The sequence below is a fragment of the Peromyscus leucopus genome, chromosome 23, assembly GCF_004664715.2.
Source record: "Peromyscus leucopus breed LL Stock chromosome 23, UCI_PerLeu_2.1, whole genome shotgun sequence".
NCBI classification, from domain to species: domain Eukaryota; kingdom Metazoa; phylum Chordata; class Mammalia; order Rodentia; family Cricetidae; genus Peromyscus; species Peromyscus leucopus.
The window spans coordinates 30,241,586-30,260,576 of NC_051082.1; the positions used below are offsets into that span (position 1 = coordinate 30,241,586).

General features: G+C 35.3%; 1 protein-coding gene across 1 annotated transcript; it reads left to right on the forward strand.

The window, feature by feature from the left end:
* Positions 1-12,159: 12,159 nt before the first annotated feature.
* LOC114687943 (vomeronasal type-2 receptor 116-like) lies at positions 12,160-17,638 on the forward strand. Its single transcript, XM_028862566.2, has 5 exons — positions 12,160-12,471; positions 12,837-13,643; positions 14,417-14,644; positions 15,730-15,853; positions 16,737-17,638. Exons 1-5 carry the CDS (start codon positions 12,160-12,162, stop codon positions 17,636-17,638), a joined length of 2,373 nt encoding a protein of 790 aa, XP_028718399.2.
* Positions 17,639-18,991: the final 1,353 nt, after the last annotated feature.

Genomic DNA, 18,991 nt, shown 5'->3' on the forward strand with positions numbered 1-18,991 from the left:
GTGTACAATGGAATAAAGAAAGCATCTTCAACAAATGGTGCTGGCACAACTGGATGTCAACGTGTAGAAGCTGGCAAATAGATCCATATCTGTCTCCGTGCACAAAACTTAAGTCCAAGTGGATCAATGACCTCAACATAAATCCAGTTACTCTGAACCTCACAGAAGAAAAGTAAGAATATTCTTGAACACATTGGCATAAGACATCACTTCCTAAATACAACACCAGTAGCACAGACACTGAGAGAAACAATCAATCAACGGGACCTTTTGAAACTGAGACGTTTTGTAGAGTAAAGGACGTGGTCAACAAGACAAAGTGACAGCCTACAGAATGGGAAAAGATCTTCACAAACCCCACATCTGACAGATGGATGATATCCAGAATATATAAAGAACTCAAGAAATTAGACATCAAAATGCCCAACAGTCCAATTAAGAAATGGTATATAGAACTAAACAGAGAATTTTCAACAGAGGAAACTCAAATGGTTGAAAGACATTTAAGGAATTGCTCAACATCCCTAATCATCAGGGAAATATAAATCAAAACAACTCTGAGATCCCACCTTATTCCTGTCAGAATGGCTAAGATAAAAAACACTGAAGATACTTTATGCTGGAGAGGATGTGGAGCTAGGGGAACTCTCCTCAACTGCTGGTGGGAATGCAAGCTTGTACAGCCACTTTGGAAATCAATATGGCACTTTTTTAGAAAATTGGGAATCAATCTCCCCCAAGGCCCAGCTATACCACTCTTGGGCATATACCCAAGGAATGCTCAATCATACCACAAGAGCACTTGCTCAGCTATGTTCATATCAGCATTGTTTGTAATAGCCAGAACCTGGAAACAACCTAGATGCCCTTCAACTGAAGAATGGATAAATAAAATATATGGTACATATACACAATGGAATACTACTCAGCAGAGAAAAACAACGACATCATGAAGTTTGCAGGCAATTGGATGGATCTAGAAAAAAATCATCCTGAGTGTGGTAACCCAGACTCAGAAAGACAAACATGGTATGTACTCACTCATAGGAGGATACTAGATGTAAAACAAAGATGACTAGACTGCTACTCACAACTCCTGGGAGGCTACCTAGAAAACAGGACCCTTAGAAAGACACGGATCGCCCAATGACAGAGAAATGGATTAGATCTACATGAGTAACCTGGATGTGAGGTGGGGTAATGAAGGGCAAGGTTCGAGGGAAAGACAGCTTAGGGGAATAGGAGTTTCCAGCTGAATCAAGAACAGAGAGGGAGAACAAGGAAAAAGAGACCATGATAAATGACGACCACATGAGAATAGGAAGAAGCAAAGTGCTAGAGAGGCCACAGAAATCCACAAAGATACCTCCATGATAGATTACTGGCATTGGTTGAGAGAAAGCCTAAACTGACCTACTCTGAATGGCCAAACACCTTAACTGTTGTCCTAGAAATCTCATCCAATGACTGAAGGAAGCATATGCAAAGATCCATGGCCAGGCCCCAGGTAGAACTCTGGGAGTTCAATTGGCCAGAAAGAGGAGGGATTGTATGAAGGAGAATTGTTGAGACGATGATTGGAAAAAGCACAGGGACAAATAGCCAAACTAATGGAAACACATGAACTATGAACCAATAGCTGAGGAGCCCCCAACTGGATCAGGCCCTCTGGATAAGTGAGACAGTTGATTAGATTGAACTCTTTGGGAGGCACCCAGGCAGTGGGACCATAACCTGTCCTTAGAGCAATAGCTGACTGTTTGGAACCTGGAGCTTATGCAGGGACACTTAGTTCAGCCTGGGAGTGTAGTGGGTAACCATTCCAGCTTTGGTCTGGAAGTTCCAACCCCCACTGAGGTTTTGGTAGCTATCACGCCCACAAGGTGGGGCCAATGGAGGACCTGAAGACCGGAAATCTGGAAGTGCTGTGCTCTCTTGGTGCTGCGAGCTGGGGACGCTAGAGATGGACGGAGGAGAGTTCTCCAGAGAACATAGCGGGACTACTGCTGCATCTTTCCCAGAACCCTCAACCTACCTATTCCTTCATTTGTAAGTTACGCCATTAAATAAATCTCCTTTTAACTATGTGGAGTATCCTTAAAATTTCACCAATATGGGAGGAGGGGATTGGACCTGCTTGGACTGAATCTACCAGGTTGAACTGAATCCCCAGGGGGCGTCTTTGCCTTGGAGGAGATGAGAATGGGAAGTGGCTTGGGGGGAAGGCAGGGTGGGGGTGAGGTGTAGGAGGGGAGGACAGGGGAATCTGTGGCTGATACATAAAATTAAATTAAATTATAAAAATTAAAAAATATTTAAAAAAATGGAAGAAGGTAGAAGTATTCCAACAATGTGCATAGGGTTATAAGATGTGGAAAGTGATCAGTAAAATCTAAGCTCCTGTGGAAATAATCTAGGCAAACCCATTATATTATAAGCTAATAAAAAAACTAATGATAATTTAAATATAGTCTAACTAAAGATCTTTGTTCTTCATCACGGTTTCTAAGTTCTTTCTCATCTCAATGTCCATTTTGTTCAAATTTCCACATTTCTTTCAACCTGTAATGAAAATGTAAGGTGTTTTGATTTCTATAATACTGACATATAATCTATAATATAAACATATGTTGGCAGATCAAAGGAAGGATATTAAGTCCTAGTGCTAATATGGAACCCCAAGTGTCAGATAATAAATTAATAAATGTGAGTAAAAAATATATCAGTAATACAGAAGAATGGTATGGCTTGTTTTAAATTACCCAGGGGAATGTTTGCTGAAAAGAATTTGTACCAGCCCAATACCAAGCAAAATATGAGTGTTGCAAAATGTGAGAAATCTATTCTCCCACAGCTCAGGAATACAGAAATTCAAACTGGCATGCTTATACACCAAACCTCTGAATAAAAATGATTATGTTTTTCTGTGAGTCAGGTCATAAAATATTGATAATCCTCAACTCCATGTTCCCTATCTGGCCTATTGGTCTTTCCAACAACATCAAGTCCAACAATAATGGCATTATACACACTGATTACCTCATAAAATAAACAATTTTCAATCATGAGTCTTAGGTCTTAGTGCTTAGAAGCTTAACCAAGCCTTTTGGGAGACACAAGTCTAGAGTTATTTATAACCTTTTTTAATATAAAGAAACTTCAGGCCTCTGTGACAGTCATAAATGACATTGTTGTATTCAGAACTTGTTCCTTAATACATAGCAGATGTATAATGGATGTATGAGGCAGTGCTCAGGTTAGAAGCTAGATGATACATTCAACTTTGCCACTTAGGGTCTGTAAACTGGTAGAATGGAACCCATGAGAAGCTTTGGGTGAGATGTTAAGTATATGTGTGCATGATAATGTTTTCAGACACATTCACATGTCTGAAAATATATGTCACTATATTCACAATTACTGAACTTTCTGCTCCTCAGATAAATTTCATTTAAAGTATTCTGAATGAATATTTTATACACGTTGAGTGGTGTATATAAGCTCTTATTTAATTAATTAATTAATTAATTAATAATGGAAAGTGGAGGGGGTGTTTTCAGTACTCCACATTCAAAGAAAAGCAAATATTGCTGAATCTCTTTCTCTGGATATAGGAGGTATCAGGATTTTATAATAACTGAATGATTCAACATTAAAAAAACACACAATAGCACAGTAGGTCAGAGTTCAAAAAGTAAACAAAAAAACTAATCTCATCATAAATTGAACCATTGATTTGGAATTCATGAATTCAGCCTGTCAGTTTCCCAGGATTGAGAAAAAAAAAAGTTTTAGAGTATAGGGAGACATGGAAAAATATTGGTATGTAGTCATGCAAGATTTGTAGAAAAAATGGTTTTGGATTCCTTGAGGACATTGGCAATTTAGATTGGCAATTTTAAAGTTTTAAAGAGAAGGATGCACTACTACTTTTCACTGCTCCAGTCTGTTTGGCACATTTTTTAAGGATGTTTCCCATCTCATCTCCCTTGACATCCTTCCTTACAAGGTCTTTGCATCATCCTGAGTCACTGTCTCATGTAACTTTTGTGGTAGAGAGCTCTGGGCAAGTCTATTCAAGAAGAGTCATCCCTGGGGTCTTGGTGTCTGTCCTCTTAGATGAAGTCATGGGGCCTATGGTTAAAGAAGATCCCAAATGTCTTTTGAAGCTTGTTTTTATCTTGAATACCAGGTCTCAGATGGAAAGTCTCAGAGAAGAAAGGTTTTCAAATTCTCCATGGAGTGTAGATGGAACATGTCAAAAAAGTGTATGTGATTAGAGTGATGACTTCAGACACCAACAATATTACAAACTTTTGTTTTTCCAAAAATATGAGCTCTATATGTAGCTGCTGAACACATTGGGATCCCTGTCCCCCATGCTTACAGTGTGGAAGACACTTGTATTTTATAATGGTCACTTTGATTTTTCTTTTCTGGCTCCTGAAGTCTCCTGTTCCTTTGTCTTCCTTTGATGCTTCTCAATGCCATTCAAAAGTACAACGTCATTTATATCAAGATGGAGATGTGCTGATTGCTGCACTTGTTCCACTTTTTTATATTTTTGACAGTACAAAAAATGATTTTAGACCTGAAAAACAGAGTATGGTTCAGTAAGTACTTTTAAAATGTATGTCTTTCATTATTCAGATTTTATCATCCTCAAGTAAGTTTGAATTCATAGAAATTTATTTTTTTTCCATTCTGGCATTCCCTTGCTTGTACTCATAAAACTCTTTTTCAGGTTTGTCTTCATGTTCCCCCTTATCTTTTTCCAAAGGAGTTTGTTTTAATTAATGTTATTTTAACCATTTGATACTCTGAATCTCTCTATGTTCCTCTGCAGTGCATTTATCTGTCTAATGGTAAGACATTTTCATGACTTTCTCTGCAGATGGAATATCCTACAACTTGACTCACTGTTTTAGGCCATTTTCAAGGGTAGTTATTGTCCTTTGAGAAGAAATGATGGCATTCTTTGCAGTGACTACAGAGTCCTTATGTGATGGTAGAGTGACAGGGACTGCCTGTGGTAGCTACTGCTGTTTAGCAAGTCAGAATGTGAGAATTTGGTGTTCGGTCTATTTCTTTTCAAATGCTTTCAAAATGACTTACAATTTTTATCTATAATTTTGTTAGTATTATTTTAGATTCTGTCAATTGTGGAAGATTTGCTCCATTTCATTCCTATGTTTGTAATTATTTACAACCAGTACAGATATATTCTGGAGGTCATATAGATGCTGATGGTGACCTCCTTGGGTAGTATCTAAGTTAGTTTTGAAAAGATTAGAGGACAGTGACAGACAAGATAAGAGAAATTCTTGGACTCTACTGAAGGGAAATGCCTATACATAATGCTTTGTGAAGAAAGTATGATCCATTTAATTCTGTGCATACTTTTCTGTGGCTGTAAGATTAATGGGATCTGAAATGAAGGATGATGGCTTAATACTAATTTTTAACACAATGCTATAAAATGAAAATGCAGAAGCAAAGTTAATGTAGATAGTCTGAATCAGAATATAGACAATTAGGAGTGATGGTGAATTTAGGTCCTTGTGATATGATTGTGTTTTTATTGAAAGCTAGATGAAGTGCTAAGACTTCAGCACAGCGAATGTAGCATAGGAGATATAATCAGAGGGGAAAAGTTGGTAGATATTAGTATGTATTGACAACTTATTCTGAAACAGATAAAGCAAATATGGTGACTGATATCCATTTATAGGAGTGTATTTATGTGACTACATGAAGAAAGTATTTTATTTTGTTTTATCCTCTTTCTTGATTTTCCTCATATTTTGATAGATGCACATGTGCATGTTCTTTCTGATAATAATAAGAAAAAGAGCATAGAATGTGTGGCCAGAAATATGACTCATTACAGTAAATTTTGTGTATTATTCTCTAAATTTATTTTACTTTCATGTGGTTCTAATTTTAGAAATAATAAGTAAATAGGATATATATATATATATATATATATATATATATCCACATAGTTGGTATATATGTATATACATATATAGACATACACATATGTAGATTTTTCCTATTTTATATACTTTTAAATATGTATTTCAAGGAAACATATATTCTTTCATATTAGTTCTGGTTATGAATAGGAGCAGGACACCTAGTTTCCTGGTAACGTACTTCTTAAAGTTGTTTTGTGAATGGACAATTATATCCCCTCTAAGTGATTACAAACAGACAATTTCTCTACTCATGTGTGAGCATCATTTTTTGTCACATTTACTTCAATGTAGAATTGACATGACAAGTCAAATGCAATTTTAACACTATAATTGTGAATGTATTTGTTATATCCAGAACATGAAACAAATGCATATTTCTCACCCTCCCCCTTGAGACCTCCTTGTTACTTAGCTTCTCTGTGTCTGTGGCTTATAGCATCATTATCCTTTATGACTAATATATACTTATAGGTGAACACAAACCCAGTTTGTTTTACTGTGTCCAGGTTACCACACTCAGGATGATCTTTTATAGTTCCACCTATCTGTCAGCAAATTTCATGATGTTTCTGTTTTTAACAGCCAAATAACTCCATTGTGGTAATGTACCTCATTTTCTTAATTTATTGTTAAGTTTAAGGACATCTAGGTTGTTTCCAGTTCATAGCTACTATGAATTAAGCTTCTGGGAACATCATTAACCAAATGTCCTTGTCATATGGTGTAGGATCTTTGGGTGTATTTCCAGGAGTGTTATAGCCAAGATTGGGGTAGATCTAGCTCCAATTTTTGAGAAACTGTCAAAATGGTTGTACAAGTTTGCACTCCAAAGAGCAATGGAGCAATTCCCCTTGCTCCACATCCTCAACAGTTTGAGCTGTCAGTTAAGTTTTTGATCTTAGCCATTCTGAAAAATTTAAGAAAGAATACTAGTGTTGTTTTGATATGCATTTCCCTAATGGCTAAGAATGTTGCACATTTCTTTAAGTGATTCCCGACCATTTGAGATTCATCTGTTGAGAATTTTCTATTTAGATTGTAACCCATTTTTAATTGAATAATTGAGTTTTTTGATATTTAGTTTTCTGAGTTTTTAATTATAATTTGGATATCAGCCCTCTATCAGATATGGAGTTTTTGAAGATCTTTTCCCACTCTGTAGGCAGCTATTTTGTCCTTTTGACACTGTCCTTTGCCTTACAGAAAATTTTCTGTTTCAGGAGAATATATTCCATGATAATTGGAGTTCATAATGTTTCCAATAAGGTCCTTTATTCCTAATAAACATGTTTCTTTCTTTCTTTCTTTTTTTTTTTGGTTTTTCGAGACAGGGTTTCTCTGTGTAGCTTTGAGCCTTTCCTGGAACTCACTTGGTAGCCCAGGCTGGCCTCGAACTCACAGAGATCCGCCTGAATATATTCCATAATAATTGGAGTTCATAATGTTTCCAATTAGGTCCTTTATTCCTAATAAACATGTTTCATCTTAAAGGATGTAACATTTGCTTTGTAATTATTCTAAAACTTCTCACAATAATATATTCATTTCAAATATATTTTTACATTTCATTTTTGTGAAAAATTATACATTTCAAGATTGATCAAAATCTTTTCATCCATTTCTTGATTATTTATTTTTCTCATGTATACCCATGCTCTAACTACAAACATAAGTTCATCAATTACCCTCCCATTTACATTCATTAGCAATGTGAACTCCATGTGATTTGATTTTTCCTGATATATCAATGATTTAAACATCCATTTATTTTTCCAGTATTGTATATTCTACTTTTAACTGAATTTCTAACATGTTCTATTTCCTTTAGATTTCAATGGAAACAATGTGACTCAGGAAACATTGAGAAATCCATACTGGCCATTTCTGTTATCCCTATCTTTCTAATGATGTGTCTTTTATCTTGAAACATTGTCACTCTACTCAAAATACTAAAAGCAATCATCACATAAATTATTTTTTACATTTGCATTTATCTGATGATCCGTGATACTGAAAACTTTTTAAAGTAGCTGCTGGTTGTATGTGCTTTTCTTTTGTACAAGATCTGTTCATGCGATTACCCTATTTGATGAGTTGAAGTTTTATTGCCTTGATCTACAATTTCTTCAGATTATCGAATGCTTTTGTATTAGTCTACCATCTAAAGTACAAAAAACGAATGATTTATCCCATATATGGTGCTCTCACGATAGGGTTTTTTTTTTGCTGTAAAGAGTATTTCATTCATTATTTTCATAGTTGAATCTTCATTTTGTTCAGGTCTGTCTTCTGTTAGCTGAGGCTAATTTGTGTGACATTAGTGCTATCTTGTGTAAGTTCTTGCCTACACCAATACCTTGACAATTATTAGGTGTTTGGCCTATAAATTTTGGTGTTTTATTTTTAATGCTAAGGACTGTGGTCCATTTTGAATTGATTTCTATAAAAGGTGGAGGATAATGGTTCAATGTCACTGCCCTGAATGTTGATACCCAGACTGTCAGCTGTATCTGTTGTATAGGCTCTGTTTCCTAAATCACTTATTTTGCCTCCTTTGTTAAAAGAAATAGTTGGTTGTTTCTTTGGTTTTTACAGGAAATCATAACTATCTAGATGTAAGTACCATCTTACAACAATATAGTGGTTATCATCAAGAAATCGAACCATAAATTTTTGAAAGTCTGTTGGCAAAGACAAATCATTATTTTCTGCAGGTAGGCATGAAAATGTACAGAGATGTTATGGAAATCATTTTGGAGACCCATCAAAGATTTAAAATAGAAATAAAATGACATATGGAACATTTATTCTACTTCTGACCTCATTTCCAGAAAAGTCTTCATCCTGTCTTGGAGATTTTCTTTCACTGTGAATGTGGTTCTTATCTCTTTTTTTTGTTTTTTGTTGTAGCTCTATTGTTTTGTAATTTTTAATCACCTTTAAAATTTATTTTTTCAGTATACATTTACATTTATTTCAACATGTTTACATAACTAGGTACACATTTTTCAAAATATTAGCTATTTCTTTATGGTGAGAAAATTCTATTTTCTTTTCTAGCTTTTCAAATGCATGGGTTTTTGTGTTTGTGTGTACTTGTGTTGAATCTGTGTATTATATGATGTAGCATAAATAAGTTTCAGAAAACAGCTTTCAAATTCTACAAATATTGTATTTTTCTATTTACATATATTATCAGTAACATTATTATTCTACACATTAAAGTTTATTTTAACAGAATTGCCTTATAGTTATGATTTGTGAATTATTGTTCAATCAATTTTTTTTACCTTTTACTTTACACATGTTTGCATGTATTCATAAACTTCTGTGAGTACCTGATGTAGAGGATCAATATAAATCTCACAGTTAAGGATATCAAAGCCACATATCTTGATATGTATTCTAGAATCCATCAGAAGTAGGTTCTATTTCAAGTAAAAGAATGGACTTGTTAGTGGGGTGATAGCAAGCAGACAAAGAGCAAATGCTTCCTTCTCCCTTTTTATTGTACAGGTGTCTATCAGAATTAGATCTGCATTAAAAGTATGTCTCCCTGCCTCAAGGTCTCGATTAAGGAAATATCTATAATATCTGGATTAAAAGGGTGCTTTCTGACTTCTAAGACAGATTATATTTAGTCAAGTTGGTAAACAAGAAAAGCCATTATAGCCGGGCGGTGGTGGCGGACACCTTTAATCCCAGCACTCGGGAGGCAGAGCCAGGCGGATCTCTGTGAGTTCGAGGCCAGCCTGGGCTACCAAGTGAGCTCCAGGAAAGGCGCAAAGCTACGCAGAGAAACCCTGTCTCGAAAAACCAAAAAAAAAAAAAAAAAAAAGAAAAGCCATTATAACTCCACCCCTTGCCAAATTGACATACAATCATATTTCCTTTTGCTGTGATTCATTTCCAAATGAAAACCCCATGAGATATAGGGGGTTTAACAAATAAATTTGCTATATATTGTGAGAATATTCTTTCAATGGCGAGGTCTCAAGTAATGCCTATCCCTTCTCTTTAAATTTTCATTGGCACCAAGTTTCATTCTCATCAAAGTTCACCATACAGAATCCATGAATTCATAATACTTATTTACAGAAAATGAGGATGGTCTTTCTGATGAGAATGTGGGTGAACCAGATACACACACTGATAATTTTCTACTCACTATGTATTAACATATTTTATTATTATATAGATAGATCTCCCTGTCCCAGGTTTTAAATATACCATCAAGTTATCTCATTTTTTAAAGGTAAATTAACATTTAAGATGTGTTGGTGTGCTCATTTTGGTCTAACAGAATTGAAAGTAGTAGTTTGTTGTGTTTTACTTAATAAGATAAAATCACTGTGTTCGATCTTCAAACACATATTTGTTCATTTGTTTTTTAAATCAGGTTTCCTGGTGAAAAATATCTATATAATCATTAAAATAATTATTACTGCATATGCATTCATAAACTGTACATATATATCACATTTAAAAGCACAGATATAATGTGTTTGTATATGAAGACATGATAACATTGCAATATGAGTAACATATCCTTGTTAGGAACAATAATATCTTCAACAAAATTGATAACCCTAAGAAATATGAACTGTATTGTAGAAATAAAGTTGATATAAGAATCAGGAAATATCATCATTTTGACCTGAATTGTATGATTCTCCATGTCTTTGACTTAAAAGTAGACATTAAGTTTATATGTAAAACCTCAGGTTAATTGTTTCAAAGAGCTGTTCAGTAACATAGTCATTTTTATTTATTTTACCTATGTGGTCATACTCATTAAATAAGTATTTAAATTTAATATTAATTTGTAATTTTTGTATTACTATGAACAACTTGAATGAGGTCAAATTCCTCAGTTTTAGTTTACGGAAGCATTTACTTATAATCATTTTGTTATTAAATACATGATATGAAACAGACAATCATTCCATATGAGTAATCTCTACATACATAACACAAAAGACAAATTCTAATAAACTAAGATTTTCTGACTGAAACATGTTGAGTTTAAATTTTTATCCCTTCCATTTTAAAAGGAAAACTTAACATAGCAATCTTTAATAAACATGTTGTTAGTCTGGGCAGAAACAAAAGCAAACACTCAGAGAACAAAGCAGCATGAAGGGCAAAAATCATTTTGTCCTTAGAGGAAAATTGGCTTGGACTTACCAGTCAGAATTAGCAGTGAGACCCTGTTGAGCCTAATATAGTAGATCTTTTCTGGCTGAAGCTTGTCTCTCATTGGCAATACCAATCTTTTGAGTGTCTGTGGGTATCTGTGTATTTCAATTATGTCTCTTTAGAAGCCAATAAATGTATCAGTTAAAGCCTGCTCATGTTAAAGCAAAACAAAACTAAACCAAAACAAAATAAACACCTTAGAGGTCTGATATTTTCTGAATGTCCAAAATCTGCCACCAGGGTATTCAAGGTTCTAGTGTAATCCACTTTTCTAGTGAAGGGATAAAAAAAGAGGCTGGCAGATGAGGGAAAGTACAAAATTCTGAGAAAAAACCCCAAAGGGTCTGATTCATGTCTGTAGGCTATTAAACCATAAGAACCCCACTCAGTTACTCTGTTCTTCATTGTATGGTTCTAAGAAAGGAAAAGGAGATGGCACTGGTAGAAATAAAAGGTTGTTCACTGATATGTGCTTGGTTGGGGGACCCTCAACCCCCTCCAGGTTCATATCCAAATGTTGCTTTGGGGTTGATGCATGCAAAACACTCAGGCATACCCATAAGCATCATTGATATTAATTAAAACAACTGAAATGCTGCAGCCTCTCCCTCTATGTACAGACAGTGTGAATGTGTTGTGGGGTCCCTGGGGTTTTACAGTACACATTAGGGGAGCCTTAAAGGATGGAAGTTGCCATTCGCTGTTAAAGCATCAAAGAATTAGGGGCATTTGTATGTGTTTCTACTTACCAGAAGATTCACGGGTAGTATCAGTTCGAGTTAACTATTCTGTCCCGAAACTTTAGGTCCATCTGAGGCTTTTAGGTAATTAAATCACCACTTACTATATACCCTGGCATTTACATTATAACTATTACCATGACAACAAAAATTATTGTCTATAGATATATAACATAGAAGGTATGAGAGCCATTGCATCATACTGGTAGACAGTATGATATGAGTCTCATTAATAAAGAATGATAATCCCTCTCTGTAGGTTCAAGATGAGGAGCTACCAGCTTTCTTTGGCCTTCATATTTGCCATTGAGGAGATCAACAGAAACCCTCACATTTTACCCAACACATCTCTAGGATTTCATCTCTATAATGTCCCTAGCAATCAAATGACAGTTCTTGGGGGAGCTTTTGCTTGTCTCACAGGATTTGAAACTGTGCGTCCTAATTATGAATGTAGAAGTGAGAAGAAGATTGCTGCTTTACTGACAGGAGCATCATGGGTAACATCTGCACTTATTGGGAGACTGCTGAATCTCTACAAGTATCCACAGGTGAGGGACTGGGCTGTGAGGGAATAAGAAATGGGCATTAACTGCAAACATTTCAGATGTTTTCAAATGTAAGGAAGTGAGGTTGTGTCATTCATCTCTCAAAGAAAATAAATCAGGCATTTGGTAATGTAGCCCATTTAGTTTTCTTGAGACAGAGAAGAGGAATAGGTTGGAGCCTGTAGTGAGTGTTTAGAAAATTCTGTGTCTTGTGAGAAACTGTCTATAATTGCCTAAGGAAACAAGACAGAGTTTATCATACCGTGTGCATAAGTTAGATTATACCAATCCAACGTGCCACCTTAGTTTTAAGATTGTGTTCTATGTCAATGTCTTCACTCATGTTTTCTATCTGAAATTTCCTTCAGCTTACTTTTGGGCCATTTGACACTATCCTGAATGACAGAAGCCAGTTCTCTTCTCTCTATCAGACAGCACCCAAGGACATATCTCTTTCACATGGCATTGTCATTTTGATGGTTCATTTCAGCTGGACCTGGGTGGGACTGGTTCTCATGGATGACCACACAGGGGCTGAGAGTCTATCAGACTTGAGAAGAGAGATGGACAGGTACAGAGTGTGTTTAGCTTTTGTAGAAATGATTCCAGACATCCCAATTATCTCCTACTATGAACCTTCCATAAAAACTCACATGCAGATACTGAAATCATCTGCAAATGTGGTTATCATTTATGGTGACCATGAATCATTACATGGTGCAATTATGATTATAGCAACACATGTTTTGAACAGGAAAGTCTGGGTCTTGAAGTCACAATGGGATGAAACTACTCTTACTAAATCTTTCATATTTGATGCATTTCACGGGAGTCTCATTTTTGCACATCACCACACTGAGGTTTCTGATTTTAGGAAGTTTATCCAGACATACAATCCTTCCAAATACCCAGAGGACTATTTTCTTGCTCAGTTCTGGAACACATACTTCAACTGCTCTTTTTCTGGACCAGATTGTAAAATTTTGGGTAACTGTCTACCCAATGCTTCTTTGGATATGTTGCCAAAAAATGTTTGGGAAATGGATATGACTGAAGAGAGTTACAATTTATATAATTCTGTATATGCTGTGGCTCACAGTGTCCATGAGATGACACTCAAACAAGTACAAATTAACTCCCATGGAAATGTGGAGGTATATACCTTCCCTTGGGAGGTAATTTCTCTTTCTGTATATTTTATCAAAAGCACTGTGACATTTTGAGGTTTAACAAAAGCACTAAGAACATGCTTGTACACTATGGCAGATTTTGCCAAAATGCACCTGAGAGACTGTATGTAATTTATCATATAGGTGTCATTGGAAAAACGTGTGTTCATGTTGACTGAGTGGCAATAACAAGGTTAAAATGTGTGTATGTCATATCTACTTTGTGTTACAATTAACCTCAGAATCTTCTCATGATAATATGAGCAACGTCCCTAAGTATATTCCATAATAGAAATAGGAGAACTAAATTCTAAATTTTCAAATGCTATTAGATCTTTATACTTTACATTATGAAGATAACATTGTTACCAAATTGATCATTTTAATACACTTCGGACATAAAATATCTATTTTCAAACAGAAAATTTGAGTAGATTATTTAAATATTTGGATGTGTCTAGCACTTAAAACTGTGGACATTTTCTTGAATCAATATGCATTAATTAAATCTTTCTGTTTATTTGCTTGATTGTTATTTTCTCTGTGTGTGTTTTTTTTGTGTGTGTCAAATCTTTCTTTGAAACTAACTGGCAGTAGAGAAACATGATATATTGATTTTTTTGTCTTCATCCATTAAAATGTTGATAGCTTATTTTAGCTTGTTATTTATGATAGAGATTTTGGACAATGCTTCATCAAGCATTGGGCTCATTGCTTCATCAAGTTCCATTGAAATTTTCTGGGAATTACTTAATCATCAGATTATGCATCTCTTCTAGCTTCATCCTTTTCTTAAGAATATACATTTCAAAACTGGTGCTGGAAACATTGTAGTTTTGGATTCACAAAGGAAATTAGATGCAAAATATGATATTATCAACATCTGGAATTTTCCAGAGAGCCTCAGAAAAAAGATGAAAGTTGGAACCTTTTCTCCAAAAGCTCCAGAAGGGCAGGAACTGTTTTTGTCTGACCATATGATACAATGGGCTATAGTATTTACAGAGGTGGGCTGGATCTTATCTCATTGTTTTCATTTCTATGTCAATAAACATTTGTTTGTGGATGTAATGATTCTTGTTTTTTTACTCAGTGCCCATCTCAATGTAGAAAAACAATGTCATATGAGGAAGATTCTGTTGCCTTATTCTGAGTAATGGAATGGTTTATTTTCCATACTTTATTCTATGGGCACTTATTTGCAGTTATAAATATAGTGTCTATTTATTAAAATTTAATCCCTGCACTGAAACCAATTGACAAAAGCAATAATTAAGCCTCCAGATTAGGAAATATCAGTGCATGGCTATTTTGATTTCAGGCACTGGGCAATGCACAGTAGCATGGAGGGCACATATGCATTGGTTAATTACTTGTCTAGCTGCTGAAAAGGAGGCAGTTTCTCTATGCATCACAACATACCTTAAGAACATAAATTTTACTTGTGTCACATTTGGGGTGAGCACTCGATAATAATTCAGGCCAAAAGCCTGAGAAAGTGATTCACGTTGTATCTTCAGTCAGGAAGTAGATAGAGGTGAACACCGCTCTTCAACTCCCTTTTTGTTTTTCTTTCAGTCCTTACCAACAACCAATGAAATGTTGCTGCATAATTATAGAATATAACTTCCCACTTCTAGTGCTATAACAAGATCATCTCACATGGAAAGTTACAAAGATTAGTTTATATGATAATTCTGAATCCTGTCAAGTTGACAAATATAAATTAAGCAACACCATTGGGAAACAAAGTTGCTCACTCCATCTCTGAGAAAGTACAGAATAGGATCAGTATGATATTACAGTTGCCCACTATGATATATCCTCAGTAAGCTAACGTCTTATTTTTTCCTACCATTTATATTTCCACAATCCTTCAGATTTCTGTTGCTTTTGGATCATTGTTGAAACAAATTGAACTTCATAGGGTATACTACATTGAAATGATAAGCAATGCAACAAAAAAACCTGAAACCTGCAAATAATAGATATGAAAACTTTCTATCTCATTATTCAATATGGAAAAACAACAGTTTTATTGTTTTACAAGAGCACATTCCTGAATATTTTCTCTTCTATATTTACTTTCCAGCTTCCTTGCTCTGTATGCAGTGAGAACTGTGTTCCAGGATTCAGAAAATCTCCCCAGGAGGGCAAGACTGTCTGCTGCTATGATTGCACTCCTTGTCCAGATAATGAGATTTCCAATGAGACAAGTAAGTGTCAGACTCAATGGGGAATTTCTCACCTCTAAACAATCTTCTGCAAAGTCTAAGAAGGTAGAAAAGTTCTGAGAATGAACATTTGAGATAAGTCCCCTTCTTCTTTCAGTTAGAATAAAAATGTGTTGGTTCATTTTATCCTCATTTTAATTGATGCTCAGGCCATTGAAACTCATACTTGATGTATGTTATTGATCCTCTACAGCCATTGTTGATTTCAGAGAACAACTTTACCAATCACAGAGTAGTCTGCTTTATTTCACCATGTCATTAACATGCACACATGCACACACAAAAACACATGCATGTATGTATGCACACACACATACAGGCATGAACTCATGTCAAATAGATCTTTTCTCTCCAGAAGTGATTAAACAGGTTCACACAGGAAGTTCTTTCAGGTTTCAAGAATCTAATAATTCTCATTCCACAAGCACTGTCAGAGAATGAACATATTAGAGCATTCAAAAAACACATGGGAAAACTGCTAAATTTGAGTCTGATGGCTGAGAACAATATTACAAGACAGAAATTTCAGTGATCCTATAATCAAGTTAGGTTATGTAATTTAATTCAATAACATGACTATATGAATAAATAAAAATGCATTTATCACTTAATTGAAATATATTTAAGTATAACAATATAATAGATAGACTTGTTCACCTTATGTGCAACAAAGAAGATAGGCAATATTATCCTGGAATGATTGATTAGAGAGCATTTGGGAATTTTCACTATAGAGGACTGATTTACTTGAGTCTTGAACAAGACAGGAAGTGTGAGCAAATGCAAGACAAATGGTGCTGGTTCATGGCTTGAGATAAAAGGTCAACCTGAACAGAGAATCACAATAACTTTAATTCCTTAATAGATATGGATCATTGTGTGAGGTGTCCAGAAAGTCATTATGCAAACACAGAGAAGATCCACTGCCTCCAGAAAGTAATGACATTTCTGTCCTATGAAGACCCTTTGGGGAAGGCACTCACTTGCTTGTCCCTGGGCTTCTTTGCATTAACAGCTGGTGTTTTGGGTGTCTTTGTGAAGTACCACCACACTCCCATTGTCAAGGCCAACAACCAGGCTCTCACTTATATCCTGCTCATCACTCTGACCTTCTGTTTTCTCTGTCCATTGCTCTTCATTGGCCATCCCAACACAGCCACCTGTATCCTGCAGCAGAGCTCATTTGGAGTCCTTTTTACTGTGGCTCTCTCCACAGTCTTGGCCAAAACTATTACTGTGGTTCTGGCTTTCAAGATCACATTTCCAGGGAGACTGATAAGGTGGATAATGATATCAAGGGCTCCTAACTTCATCATTCCTGTCTGCACCCTTATCCAACTTGTGCTCTGTGGAATTTGGATGAGCACCTCTCCTCCCTTTATTGACTCAGATGCTTACTCTGAACATGGACACATACTTATTATATGCAACAAAGGCTCCAGTATTGCCTTCCATTCTGTCCTAGCATACCTCTGCTCCATGGCACTTGGGAGCTATACTATGGCTTACCTGTCCAGGAACTTGCCTGACACATTCAATGAAGCCAAGTTCATCACTTTCAGCATGCTGGTGTTCTTTAGTGTTTGGGTCACGTTCCTCCCTGTCTACCACAGCACCAAGGGGAAACTCATGGTGTCCATGGAAGTCTTCTCCATCTTGGCTTCCAGTGCAGGCCTCCTAGGTTGTATCTTTCTCCCCAAGTGCTATATTATTTTGTTCAGACCACAGAGGAATGTGCTTTATCATGTCCGAAACAAAGCACCTTAAGAGGAAATGTGTAACTTATAACTTAGTTTATGTTTTCTTAATTACACAGAAGTCTTCAAGCCTGTTTAGCACAAACCCAATTTTCAGAGATCATATAGCAATTAAGATTTTCTATAAAATGATTTCATTTATTGATGAAATCCACCCTTATTCTCTCATCTCATATTTTCTACATATTTCTCTAAATTAAAAAGCTTATTTCTATAAAAATTGATTGTCTCTCTGAAATAATATTAAAGAATAGATGAATGGGACATGAATGTATTCTTCACTTCCTCAACATTGGGGAACTTTGCCTTTATAGCCCCAAACTTTTTCATATGTATCCATGTGTTTTTGATGCCCTTGTTATGTTCCCAGGATTCATTGAGCTTACATTATATGCATGATTTTGCTATGATGGGAGGCACGTTTTAAATAATTGTATGTTATTTGGACATGAAGATATTACTTGGCAAAATAATGACATAATGTGCTGCATACTAGAGCAGAATGAAGAAAATTTGTTTCTAAATTGTGGCTCAAATCAAATATCAGTTACTCAGATAATTACCTAAACTGTCACTTCCATGATACTACTTCTGTAAGACCTATGGTTACATCTGTCTTTGACTATAGATTTCCAAATGATTCGTGTACTCAGTCATTCATAATTATTCAATTTTGATAAATTCCTCTATATTCTTTCATCTGAAACTGTATTTTATGTAAATCCTGCATCTTTAGGAGTACCCATTTTCCATATTTTATCAATATTTCATATAAGATATGTAATTCTTTGGTAATAACAGTTCTGACTCCTCTTATTTCTTGTGAAATGTACATTTGCATAAATGTCTAAGACATGTGCTGTTTGCCTTGTTTCTTGTTATTTGTTGTAATCAGTCATTTTATAGTTCACAAGTTGTAAACTTTCAAGAATAAGGTAGAAAGTAAATTATGTATTACTATAATATAATTAAAAACAAGTCAGAATCTATTTTTGAGAATGGGTTCATTAGGTTGATACTTAAATATTCATTTCCTTACAATAATTTGTGATCATCATTTATCCTCCCTAATCCCCTCCCAGATCCTCTTTAAATGTCAACCATTTAACTTAATGATTTCTTTTACTCTCTACATAGAAAACAAACAGGTAAAAATTCAACAAGAAAAAACAAACAAACAAACAAACAAAGAATAATGCAATGAAGTATGTAGAATACATGGCAGTGGAGACACATTCACACACACACACACACACACACACACACACACATTCACACACAGGTGAAAAGTCTACAACATAAGATACTGCAATAGTGAGTGGCATAGATCTTGGGGGACTAACAAATCAACCAACATCTGATT

Excerpts from the sequence above, each read along its gene's own strand:
- LOC114687943 (XM_028862566.2), top strand. The coding sequence starts at position 12,160 with ATGATAATCCCTCTCTGTAGGTTCAAGATGAGGAGCTACCAGCTTTCT. Across the intron at positions 12,472-12,836 it reads ATCTCTACAAGTATCCACAG|CTTACTTTTGGGCCATTTGA; the intron begins GTGAGGGACTGG and ends AATTTCCTTCAG. Across the intron at positions 14,645-15,729 it reads GGGCTATAGTATTTACAGAG|CTTCCTTGCTCTGTATGCAG; the intron begins GTGGGCTGGATC and ends TTTACTTTCCAG.